This window comes from Musca autumnalis, unplaced genomic scaffold (assembly GCF_047663935.1).
Source record: "Musca autumnalis isolate F117 unplaced genomic scaffold, ASM4766393v1 scaffold_2, whole genome shotgun sequence".
Taxonomy (NCBI): Eukaryota; Metazoa; Arthropoda; class Insecta; order Diptera; family Muscidae; genus Musca; species Musca autumnalis.
Genome location: NW_027411755.1, coordinates 213565761 through 213579087, shown reverse-complemented (window position 1 = coordinate 213579087; position 13327 = coordinate 213565761). Strand labels below are relative to the sequence as shown.

The 13327-nt window shown below is 33.0% G+C and overlaps 1 protein-coding gene across 41 annotated transcripts in view; it reads right to left on the bottom strand.

Moving 5' to 3' along the window:
- LOC141395239 (CUGBP Elav-like family member 1-B) overlaps positions 1 to 13327 on the bottom strand; it is a 569810-nt gene that overhangs the window by 72444 nt on the left and 484039 nt on the right. For all 41 annotated transcript variants that reach the window (XM_073970819.1, XM_073970825.1, XM_073970829.1 and 38 more), the window contains one exon: positions 3596 to 3774. In XM_073970819.1, the coding sequence (XP_073826920.1) occupies positions 3596 to 3774 (179 nt within the window). The remainder of the gene's footprint in view (positions 1 to 3595; positions 3775 to 13327) is intronic.

Below are 13327 nucleotides of genomic sequence, written 5' to 3'. Positions count from 1 at the left end.
TGTTGATTAAAATTGGAATGTGTGACAGAATTGTGACTAAAGATAAAGTAACAAAATTGAAGGCGTCCAATAAATCTTTTGCTTTTCTCCTACGAATAATAAGCCATGACGTGTAACTACTTTCATTACAGAAGACTCTGTAGTTATTCCATGTTCTATACATATTCACTGTGGTGTAGAGTATCATATAGCCGACTCCGCCCGACTTCCTTACTGTTTCTAACTATCGGATTGAAAACCATCACTTAAATAGTTCTTTTTTATTTTATTTTATTTTCTTTTTTTTTCATTTTTTCTTTTTTCCATTTTCATGTCTTTTCGGTTAGCATATTGTAATTTTATCACGCCTCTTTTCTAATATTTTCAGCCAATAAAAATGACACATATTTAAGTTTTTAGAATTTTTTGGAATTTTTTTTCTTATATTCATGTCTTTTATGTTTCTCAACTTTGAGGCCAATAAAAAACGTTCTCAATTTAACTGCACCAAAAAGAATATGCTATAAAGACAACAACAAGAACGCAACATAAACTCGTTAACATTGTGGCCATAAAACAAATGGCTACAAAATTGTGCTAAGAAAGAAAAATAGGCTATAAATTTAGCAAATATCCTGCAACAAAGCCTTGCACCGAATTTGTCGTATTAACAGTAACAAGAAGTAGAAGAGCAAGAAGAAAAGGCAACGACAATACAAGAAGAAATGTTTCACTATTTTGCAGATACAGATGCAATATGAGTAACTACACACTTATTTATGTGGCCCCAAAAACTATGACCATGGACTATTGTTTTGAATTAGTATGGAGTTATGGAGAACATTAGGAATAAAGAAGAATGTAGGTCGAATATTGGCATACATATGTACCTTAGGTTTATAACTTATTGTTTTTTTTTTCAAATACTCGTGTCAGGTACTGGAATTACACCGGATACTACCGAAGTTGACTTGTGGCAGTATCTGCAGTCGGATTAGCCTGTACGAAGCTAAGGTCTTGGTTCTACAACTAGTATTTCTATCTATAAAAGACCTATAGAAGATCTTCTATCTAGACCACAGAAAGTTTTCTATATATAGAAGACCAATAGGAGGCCTTCTGCCTTCGAATACCCTTAAGTACTCTACTATATATAGAAAACGACCTAGACGAGGTCTTCTGTCTATAGAAGAAAAATAGAAGTGGTTACTTTTAGCTGTAGATTACCTTGTTTTGGATTTGCTATTCGTTCACTTCCTGCTCTCCTTTCGCTGTCTGTGATTCGTTAGATTTAGTTCAACACGGGGCCATCATTACATAGTAGAGAAACAGGAGGTATGTAATCCACTGAAGTCCTTCCATCTATAGAAAACCGATAGGAGGTCTTCTACCCTCGAAGACCATTAAGTGCTCTACTTTATTTATTTATTTATTTATTTATTTATTTATTTATTTATTTATTTATTAATTTATTTATTTATTTATTTATTTATTTATTTATTTATTTATTTATTTATTTATTTATTTATTTATTTATTTATTTATTTATTTATTTATTTATTTATTTATTTATTTATTTATTTATTTATTTATTTATTTATTTATTTATTTATTTATTTATTTATTTATTTATTTATTTATTTATTTATTTATTTATTTATTTATTTATTTATTTATTTATTTATTTATTTATTTATTTATTTATTTATTTATTTATTTATTTATTTATTTATTTATTTATTTATTTATTTATTTATTTATTTATTTATTTATTTATTTATTTATTTATTTATTTATTTATTTATTTATTTATTTATTTATTAGCAACTTAGGCCATCACCTAAATTTCAATTTTTTCTACGACTTCTACTTTATCTTTTTTAAAATGTACATGCTGATATCTCTAAAACTCGACGAGTTACATCTCATTTACTACGAGTTTTTCATAATTCAACACAAAAGTTTTTTGAGTTTATGTAGCACTAAGGCACTTCGAATCATGCTTGATCTTGTACGGAAATTTAGCACTGATATCTGGTTGGCTGTTTGCAAAATATGGACCAAGTAATTATTTTTCTGTAATAGTGTTTTCATGTTGTGAAGTCAAATTTTAATCGCCAATTTAAAACGCGTTTTTCTCGGAACTGCATTTTTTGAGATGTGTCTCTCTTTGAGTAATTGAGCGATATGATGCCCTACCAGGGCATGTTGTTGCAAGAGATAACCCCTAGATCAGCAAGCTGGTTAGGATATCATTCACGCAGATGCTGTCGCAAATGTCATAAACAACTATCGTGCGATGCGCCCTTCGAAGTACATCAGACATCTATAGTAGCTGAAAAACGTCACGACAAACCAGATAAGTCTTGTCTGAGCTACGTCCTTGCGTAAAATATGCCCGAACGACACACTACATCATTTCAACTGCCCTGCCAAACCTTTCGTCTGTACCTGAAGCATCCACATTTCTTTCTAGACCTGGAGACAGAGCCAAAGCCGGATTACAAAAACAACAGCAACCATGTAAACATGCTATTACTCCTAGTGGCTGTATATATGGGTATAAATATAAACCGATTTAGACGAATCAACTCCAATTATTTTCGTGGTATATTCCAATACATATCGCACCTGTTCAACAAAAAGATAGTAACTTAAATTTTGGAAATTTTTACTTTTTGTTCAAAAACGATAAATAATGATCAACACCAACAGCTGTAAAAATCTCACATTATTTTGTCTACTCTTTCGTCAAAAAATACCGTTATGTCACTCTTCACTAAGAGTCACTACTTGTGTATCTCTACTGAGCAATACAAAATTTTGAGTTACTACCCTTTTATTGAACAGGTGCGATATGTTTGTCGTTATTGCCTCATACATATATGTATGTTGAAACATGGAGCAAAATAATACATTACGTATCCATCCATATTGTAGTTGTGTGTCATGTGGTAATTGCCCATGATGGATGCAAATGTGAAAATCACGTTTCCCAAAGAAAGAAATGAAAAATCACACAAAGATGTGAGAAGAAACGCCCTCCGAATATGACGTGAGCAATTTGCTCTCGTACTACAAAACTATGATGGATTGCGATGAATTGAAATGATGTGATGTTTGAATGAGATGAAACAAAGTTTTTTGATGGATAATAGAAAAAATTACACAAAGGCCAAATTTAACAAGAAAACTAGAATTCTTTACGAAACTTGTTATGACCTTCATAGAAAGTACTAGTTTTCCTGGTAAATTTGACATGTGAGTAATTTTATTATTGTTCATCTAAAACTTTGTTTAATTTCATGTAAATATCACAAAATTTCACATTATACATTATAGTATGTGGGATAAATCTGTAAGAATAAGTTGTGCAAAAATACCACTATAATCAGCTTATTTAATACACTAAAATCATTACAATCTTTGTAACTACGCCCTTCTCCGATCACTTCAAACGATTAATTATTTTACTATGTACTTTATTTTCCATTAATAAAAGCCATGCTTCATGTTTCTCGAGTGTAAAATCGAGCAAAGGAATCACAAATAAACCTCTTCCCGAAACAAATAAACAAACGAACAAACAAAAAATTGAATTATGTTCTGTACTTACTTTAATTGCACCAATTGCATGCTGTTTGGTATCGAATGTTACAAAAGCACATCCTTTACTTTGGCCATTTTGATCCCTGAGTACCGTACATTCCTCAATGGTACCGTGTCCTGCGAACAATTGCCGTACATCGGCTTCATTGTATTTTTTGTTCAGCATGCCGACAAATAATTTACGTTCTGTAAAAGAAAAAGAGAACAAACAACAAGAAAAAAGACATAAGTGAAAGGAAAATAATTAACATGAATAAGTAAGAGCGGTGTTAAGTTTGGCCGAGCCGAAAATTTTATACCCTCCACCAGGAACTGTATTGAAATAACTTTGAACAATTAGTAACTACTAAGCTCTTCATCTACGATAAGTCTAATTCCTTGGAGTAGAATAATATATAGAATAAGGGTTTAACTTACTCCGGTGTAGACCTTGTTTTATTCCCCGATACGATTTTTACAAAATACAACGTGGGTTCGTTTTAGATCAGGACTGCGCTTCTTTGAAAAGACAGTATACTCAGCGATCCCACTGAGTTGTCTTTGCATTTGCTTTTCTCCCTCACGCATACTGTACGTGAACAAAAAGAAACGATAAACATCATTTGGTTGTTACTTTTTTCACTCATACATTTACACATGTTTTAGTTTTGAATATATTTTGTTGTACTCCCCGGTCTTAGATAACGATTTTACAATGCTGTATTGAAATTATTCAGTTATTCAAGCAGGACTTTATCTCTCTACTAGCTAACTCTAGTAACTAGTAAGCACACAGCTTTACTTTATTCAGGTTACTGGTTATAGTTTTTCTAAGGGGGTTTTCAGACTTAAACCACTATAACTTAGCCATTTGTTAACCGATTTAAATAAAATATAAATATAAAATAATAAATTGTTCTAAAGATATTATTCATCCCATTAAAAGGAAGAAGGATCACTAGAAATCCGTTGTGAAAAAAAGAAGATATGTCAGTTTAAATTTGAAAATCTAAGAAACCCAGATTTTCACTACTTTTACCGTTATAAAAAAATAAAACGAAGTGACCCAAACGAACTAAAGACATTGTCGTTGTCCATGGATCCTAACACGATATAATTTTGCATCAGAACACTTGAATATTTTTCAGGTCAAATTTTATAGCACAATGTCATTTATCGACATTTTCGGAAAAATTTGCACATTCTTAAGGCCAAAACTGCCTGAATGAGCGTTCCAATGCTTTTGCGATGTATTAGAGAGTTTTCAATTACTGTCTTGGCTACAATGTTTGTCTTTGTGTTGGATCGAAAATGTCAATGGTTTGGCTGTTATATGCCAAAATATCCAAAAAACGTCAATAAAAAACTTAAAGTCAAAATCGGGAGGCTCGATTTTCACGGTAGATATATGGTCCAGTAGACTTTTTTGCTCAGTTCAATCCCAGGAATAAGAAACGCGAAGGGCCCATGAATGTTTTTTCCTTCCACACAAATCGCCCCACCCTAATATATATACTTTGTAAGGGTCTATGACAAATATTTCAATGTGTTACTAACGAAATGACAAATTTAATTATACCCTCCACATTTTGATGTAGGGTATAAAGAAGGTAAAAACAAAAGAAAATTGCCTGTATTTCCAATAATGAATGGTATTTGTATTCGCAAAGAAGAAAATTGAGCCAACAAATAATGAAATACAACCCGCAACTTATCAAGTTAAGTAGTAAAATTTCGGAAAAAGGTATTGCAAAAAAAGCTACTCGAACATCAACAAATGGAAATTTGTTCAAATAAAAACTGTATGAAAATGTTGCAAATTGTAAAAAACAAATTGTAACAGATGCCATTAAAGGGTATGAAAGAAAATGAAGGATGGCGTGAGTTGTCAGATTCCGATAGGGTAATACTTCATATTACAAACTTTCTCAAACTGCAACAAAAATAATTTCTATAAAGGAATAGGAGTTCAAATTGTTATAAACTAAGTAAAGATCGGTATTTTTAGTTCGGCTCTTTTAAGTGAACTAGGTCGTTCTTTTAGTTCAGTAGTTCAACCGTTCGTCAATAAACCGACGGTCAGCATACAAGGTCGTTTCATACACATACATACATACACCGAAATAGTAGTGTGTATGATTTGTTAAAACTTTAACAGCCTGTTCATGTATCGTCGGTGTCATGCTTAAGTGTTCCGTACGCCATTTGCCTGATTCGAGAAAAACTCAAGTTAATGTTTAAGGCCATACAGGATAAAAATGGTGCAATAATCCAATACATTACGAGCTCAGTTCTACATAACTAAACTCATAGAATATATCAGTAGTTTATTTTAGTCAGATATCTGTGATAGTCTAGAAGTTATGGCCAATTTTTATAATTGCAAAAAGTTGCTGAATTGTTCCATGGAATCTTTTTTTCATGTTTTTGGCAGTTTGTGTCACATAGAACACATTTTGTCACATTTCAACCAAAACACTTTTTATCAATCGTGTTCCACCTCCCTTATATGAAGTGCTACTGTGGAGTTTAAAAATCAGGACTTTAAATGAAACATTTATTTTTCTCATATAAATACAATAAGGACCATAATTAACCCACTTAGCGCCGAGAATTTTTTTTGCGAGAAAACTTAAATTTTTTTATGAAAATTATATTTTTCAGATTTTTTAAGCATTTTTTAAAAAATAACTTTTTTCTCTAAAACGTATAGTTTTCCTGCAATCGGGCCTTCTTTTAAAAGTTCCAAAAACTTTGGAGGGTAATATAGGTGTATCCTTACATGCCAATCCCTTGGTTTTTGATTGGGAAAATACTCTTACTATATTTCTAACATATCCCTGACTTTATATGATTCTAACATTTTTGATTAAATTTTTATCGCATATTTAAATTTTTCATCAAAAGTCGAAAATTACAAAAAAGTCGATTTTTTTGAATAGCTTGGGTATTTGGCCAATTGCGTGGAAATGCGTAGGTCAAATGAAGCGTTATCAGCGCGAACTTACAGATAACAGACAATACTATAACAAAATGCAAAATACCCCACAAAAATATTCGAAAAAACCAGAGTTTTACGTCAATTTTCGCAACCATTTTTTGTGGCGTTTTAACGACCAGTGGCTTTATCTGGGTTAAAGGTTTCCTTAAGACTTATTTAAGCGATTGCCTCCACTTATCACTACTTTTTTTGTGGTAAAAATTTCGATCGGACAAAACGGATTGATATTTTGCATTTCTAAGTAACATAAAACATTTAAACGCGATTTTCTTATAATACCATTTTTGTAGTCGGTTAGCTTCAAGTCGAATGAACGTTTTTGCGTATATTTTTGTGTACTTACATCAAAATTTTGTCTTTAAACTAGGGATTTTTTGCTTAAACGATTGATAAATTTTCGTTTTCTTGTAACAATACAATATTCAAAAATATTTGGATTTAGAAACTATTATTCTTCAGTTTTTAAACCAAGTCCTTTAAAACAATTTGTTCCATACGCCACACTTTTCCGTTACTTTGGCAAAATGGGCAATTTTTTGTTCCAAACGCCATCATTTTTGTTGCGGAACAATTCGTTTTTGTCTCTTTTTGTTCCATACGCCAAACGACATGGATATGGAACTAAAATGGTCAAAGTTGTTTTGTTCCATACGCCAGGCTTTACGGATATGGAACAAAACGACAAGATTTTTTGGGTCACAAAGCGGATATGGAACATACTGGCATCTGAATATCTCAGAAACTATAAGAGATAGAGAAAAACCGACCAAAAAATCTAAAAGGGCATGGTTCAAAACTTTGTAAGGTACCTTTATCTCAAAATGTCAAAAATGGCGTATGGAACACTTAAGCATGACACCGACGGTATGTCGACCGAAAGGTTTCATGCGCTTCGGAAGTCGAAAAAAAAATCATTTTCCGTTCATGTAAACACCTCCGAAACGAAAATCTATGCAACCGACAAGCCATACGAAATAACACGTAAACGTACACCTTTCCTGTGTATTTGGGTTTAAGTATTTCGAAAGGACTGTCTTTTGTAGAAAGAGAATGTCAAAATCAATCACTTGCTTTGTAGCTGTCGAGTACAACGTAAACTTGCGAATAACACCGAAAATCTTTAAACAAATATACGCAACACATTCTTGAAACAAAATAAAAATTTTATAGACACGTTTTAATGGCGGTTTCACTCACTAATGGCGGTTTCACTCATTATTATGAAGAAATCAGTTAAATAAAATAATTCAGAATACCGACACATTTTATTTTCTCAAACAAAACAAATCACACATATTCCAATGTTTGTATGTATATGTGGATTCTGTTTTCATTTCTCATTTGACTCTCATTTATGGAACATCGTTGTACAAATGTACATTCAAATTAGTAGTATTTCGCATAGGAACGTAACGGCAGTCGCACGATAGTTTGCTTTCCTTTCGTACGGGTTTTCGTGGGACAAACATGAATAGGCGGTAAAAGTAAATGAAGATATTAACATTACGAAGAACAAAGTTTTGTGTAAAATACAAAATGCAAACAAAACTCATTACATTTACAAAGGCATCAGTTAACTCAGATGACGGCGTCACAATATGATACGTGAATGAAGTGCTGAACTAGATTGGTAATCGTTCGTTCTTTAATCGTTCCTTCGGTGATCGTTCTTACTTTCGATCGATGCTCAGTGAACTAACTAACTAACATATCTTTTAAAAAAACCACATAAGAAAAACTTCATCTAGGGCATCAAAATCAAAAAAAAAAAAAAATATAGAAAATTTTATATAATTGGTGAAATTCTGGTCAGTGTCGGCTAAACTATTGGGAGTCGAACCAAGTAACCTTTTGCAAAAATCTTCCAACTAAAGTTCTCAACAATTCTTTGGAACTCTAAAATGCCTACTTCATGTCGTTTCAGCGGTATTTTGCATCATATCTTTTACAACACGTATTTCAAACACAGTTCACACCAACAGTTTATTCTCGAATTTCGGATTTAAGTACATTATTGACATTTTTATTAAATCGTCGTTGAAAAATGTACTGAAAACAACGGCATAGAGGCATTTTACAACAATGAAATGTGTATTATATTCTGGGGAATATTTTTCCAAAAGAAAATATTCAGAAAAAATTAGCAGTTTTGGAGATATTTTAAAATTTGAGCCAATAAATTTAGTTTTTCGAGTTCATTATTTCTCCAAGTATTTTATTCTTGTCCTTATCTACAAATTTGCTTCAGAGATCAGAAGTAGATTCGCATTGATTTCAGAGATATATATAGATATATATTTCTTTAAAAACTCAATATTTAACCATGTTTAGATGGGGCCATAAAATCCAAGCTGGATCTGACACAACAAAACCAAACTAGGGTTTCTTGTCGCTTGGGTCTGTACTTTCAAAAAATTCTCAGTTCGAATTGTTTGCCCAAGATACCTTTTTTTGGGTTTTCACGATTTTGCTTAGAAATTGCAAGTCCTATCGAAGTGGGACTAAAAAAATGTTGTAGCAGCTAAAATTCTGTACAAGATTGGCTGATTGATATTTTCCTAAGTTTACCATTTTTGAGATATAGAGGTTCAGATCAAACTTTAGGATTTAGCTAGAAAACCGCAAATCCTTTCGAAATGGGACTAAAGAATATGTTGTAGCTGTGAAAATTCTCTACCAAATGGGCTTTCGTAATTTTTTCCTAGGTTGTATCATTTTTGAGATTTATAAGTTTAAGTGGGGTAATTGCGGTCATGACATTGTTTTATAAGGAGGCGATGCAGTCAATCCATTGTCTTAATTTGAACTTCTATATCTTAATAACAATAAAAACTACGAAGATATCGTAAAAGTCAATCTTGTAGAGAATTTTCATAGCTACAACATTTTCTTTAGTCCCATTTCGATAGGACTTGCGGTTTCCAAGTGAAAAACTAAAAAACCCTTAAAAATGTCAACTTTAATCGCGATTTATTTAAAAAGCTCTCCGTCGATTTTTTGTTTTTGTTTTTTTTTTTTTATTTTTCTCATCTATGAAAATTGTAGTTTCAGAATCCACAAAAACTTCCCAGGTGTAAGCACTTTCCATTTGTTAAAACAAAAAACGCTACACATTTTCATTGCGTTGTATTTTAATTTATCATCTTCTATCTCTTTGCCGTCATCCTTACACTTGTAATTTCCAATGACTACTGACGGATAAGCATCATACGAGGTGTTCTACGATATACGCTTCCACTATTTGCAGCAGAGCTTTTTGTACACATCCGTTTCCTTTACGGTTTCGTTGTTTGCTTGGCACTTTGCATTATTCCGTTGGAATCGCTCGTGTATAACTGGTGTTGATGCAACATTTGTTTGTTGAGCAGCGCGTTGCAGTTTTTATTGTGCACTTTAATTCTACACTTGTTGTTGTAGTAGTTAATATTATTATTGTTGCTGTTGTTGGTTGAAAAATCAACTTATTTGCCCATCATCTTCCGCTCAGTGAAGAGTTAGCAAACAAGTAAGTAGTTTAAAGTAGTGGTAGTGCCAGTGAATGTTAAATATGTTGTATTTTTATTGTGAAAATTTTGTAGCTCTTTCTATTTACACGACGGCGCACAGTATTTCGATGACAAATGGTTGTTAATTCATAGACATGTCTCAGTTACAACTCCGTAGAGCGTATGTGTGTCCGACTACAGGTCCTTGTGTTCACCTCTCACCAATGGAACGCGAGTTTTTTGTTACCAAAAAAGAAATTAGTAATGATCAAAGTCGGGCGAGACCGACTATGTGATATAATAAACCACCATGATTTCAACATAATTTGGAGAATTTTTTTTCTAGAAAAGGTTGCTTCACATTTTCTAAATTGCATCAAAATGTCTGTCCAATTTTGTGTTTGGTGCACGAAATACCTCAAATCGGACAAAAATGCATATGGGAGCTATTCTAAATCTGAACCGCTTCAATAACATTTGACGAAAAGGACATGGAAGGAAACGAGTTAGAAGGTCGAAATGTTCTACGAAAAAGATCCTCATTAGATTTGACTGAAGAGATGTCATATCAAAAATAAGCCAAAACAACAGCGAACAAAGATATAACGCTAATTTCTGATGGCTTGTGGGGTCTCAAGTGAAAAATTCATCATGCCACAACTCAAAAGTTCGACTCATGGCGGATCTGCCCTTTTGGGTTCTGTATGAGGGCAGTTCGGAAACTTCTTAGCCTAGCACAAAAAGCGCGGTATAAACAGAAAAAAGTTAAGTGTTTTGGAAACTTCCATCTCTGTTATGAACACATGTTAAATTTTGTTTCGATCTGGCAACTTCTTCATATAGAAACAGGTGTTCAAAAAAGACGCATCCGCAATTGTTTTACAATAGAAAAATTAGAAATGCGTGCTGTCATTAAATATTTACATAAAAAGGAGGGTTGGCGTTTTTTGTTTGGGATGACGACTTCTATTTTGTTTTTCAAAATAGTCAGGCTTAATCCCATAGTCGTTGTTTTAATATTTTATTAAAACAACTTTAATTTATTAGTGGGAAAAAATTGGCGGTGTTTACCAAGGGGTAAGGCAGGGAATACTATAGTTTCAGATCTCGCCACAGATCTTCATCAGTTCCCTTATTTCTTGTTTTTCAACAAGAAACTTTTTATACCCAAGTGTCAATTGCTAGCTCAAATAGATACGTGCGCAAAGAAACACTCTGATCGAGAATTTCTTTGGCACTACCTAAACTCTAGCAACTTCACTTGCAAACAAAACCAAATTTTTCCCACTACTATGCGTTCGTCGATTCTCGACGTAAAAAGGTTTATCGGGACAAGAAATTCATAATGATATGGTGAATGTGTTAGGTGAAAGTGCTCATTCATATGCAACAGTAAAAAATTGGGTTGCTGAATTTAAACGTGGTCGTACAAGCATTGAAGATGAACCACGTAGTGGACGTCCAAAAACAGCAACAACAACAGAAATTTTAGCCAAAGTGCATGATATGGTATTAAATGATCGACGAATAAAAGTGCGTGAAATTGCTAATATCATGGGCATCTCAAATGATCGGGTCCATTTAATTTTGCATGAAGAACTACAGATGAAAAAGCTTTCTGCAAGATGGGTGCCGCATTTGTTAACAGTCGATCAAAAACGCATAAGAATGAACATTTCTCAAGCTTGTTTGGATCGTTTTAAGGGAAATAAAATGGATTTTAAGCGTCGTTTCATAACTGTTGATGAGACATGGATCCACCACTATACTCCAGAGACAAAAGAACAATCCAAACAATGGACTGAAGCTGGTGGAAGTGCCCCAAAGAAGGCAAAAACAATTCAAACGGCTGGTAAGGTTATGGCAACGGTTTTTTGGGACTTCAAAGATATTTTATTGATTGACTATCTGCAAAACGGTCAAACAATAAATTCAGAGTACTTTTGCAACCTTTTGGATAAATTAAATGTACAAATTTGAGAAAAACGTCCTGGCTTACAACACAAAAAAATAATTTTTCATCAAGACAACGCACCAGCGCACAAGAGTGTTTTAACAATGGCTAAAATCAACGAATTAAAGTACGAGCTGCTTGACCACCCACCTTATTCTCCTGATTTAGCTCCTAGTGACTTTCACTTGTTCCCAAATCTAAAAAAAATCCTTGCTGGCAAGCGTTTTACCTCAAATGAAGATGCAATTACAGTTGTAAACCACTATTTTGAAGACCTTGAAGGAAACTATTTTAATCAAGGGATAGAATTTCTAGCAAGTTGGACTAAGTGTATTGAAGTTTCAGGAGATTATATTGAAAAATAAACCTTTTTTTTTGAAAAACTAACTATTCTCTTTCATTGATAGGCTAAGAAGTTTCCGAACCGCCGTCGTATATACTCATCAAGGGCTTTCACCTGCAAAAGGAATTTTCCACCCCCAGACCACGAGCTCCATTTTGTTGCACAGTGTTATTAGTTGCTGAAATGTTTGTTGGTGAAAGTAGTATGCTTTTATTGGTGTTTATTTGTTTAGGTTGTTATTCCTTTTGTTTTCAATCAGGTGGTTGTTAGTTTTGTTGTGTGCAACTCACGTGGCTTGCCATTGTAAAGTGGACGTATTAAGCACAGCAAATTGTTGATGATGCATTTGCAAAAATGTTGCATTGAAATGAGCGTAATAAAACCTCTGTATTAAAACGTTTGTTTAACAACAATAATAACAATAATAGTACCAAGTGCAAATAAAATCAGTGGCAATAAGGTAACGCATCAGCTACCTTTACAAAGCTCATCCTCAGGGAGGATCTGCATGGAGATTTTTACAAGGAAAGAAAGGTATTGTAACGGAAAACCCATTATCGTTGAAGTCTAAATAACAAACATCCCGATTCACCAGGTTAGAACCATAGTATTTTACTAAAAAATTCCGCTGTATCATGTTTTTGTGGACAAATAGAGTATTTACTTTGAATAAAAACATCTTTCTTATATAAGTTGTAACGTTACTTTATATACCACGGTGCTCTTGAACCAATTTTAAATGGAAGGTGCTTACACCTGGTAAGTTTCTGCGGATTCTGAAACTACAATGTTCATAGATGAGAAAAATCAATAAACAAAAAAATCGCCGGAGCGCTTTTTAAATAAATCGCGGTCAAATTTCACATTTTTAGAGTGTGTTTTAGGTTTTCACGATTTTGCTTGACATTTTTCTGCTTTTGGATAATAATACCTTTCCAGGGCCAAGTTTTATCAGAACAAGATGGATTTTGACATTT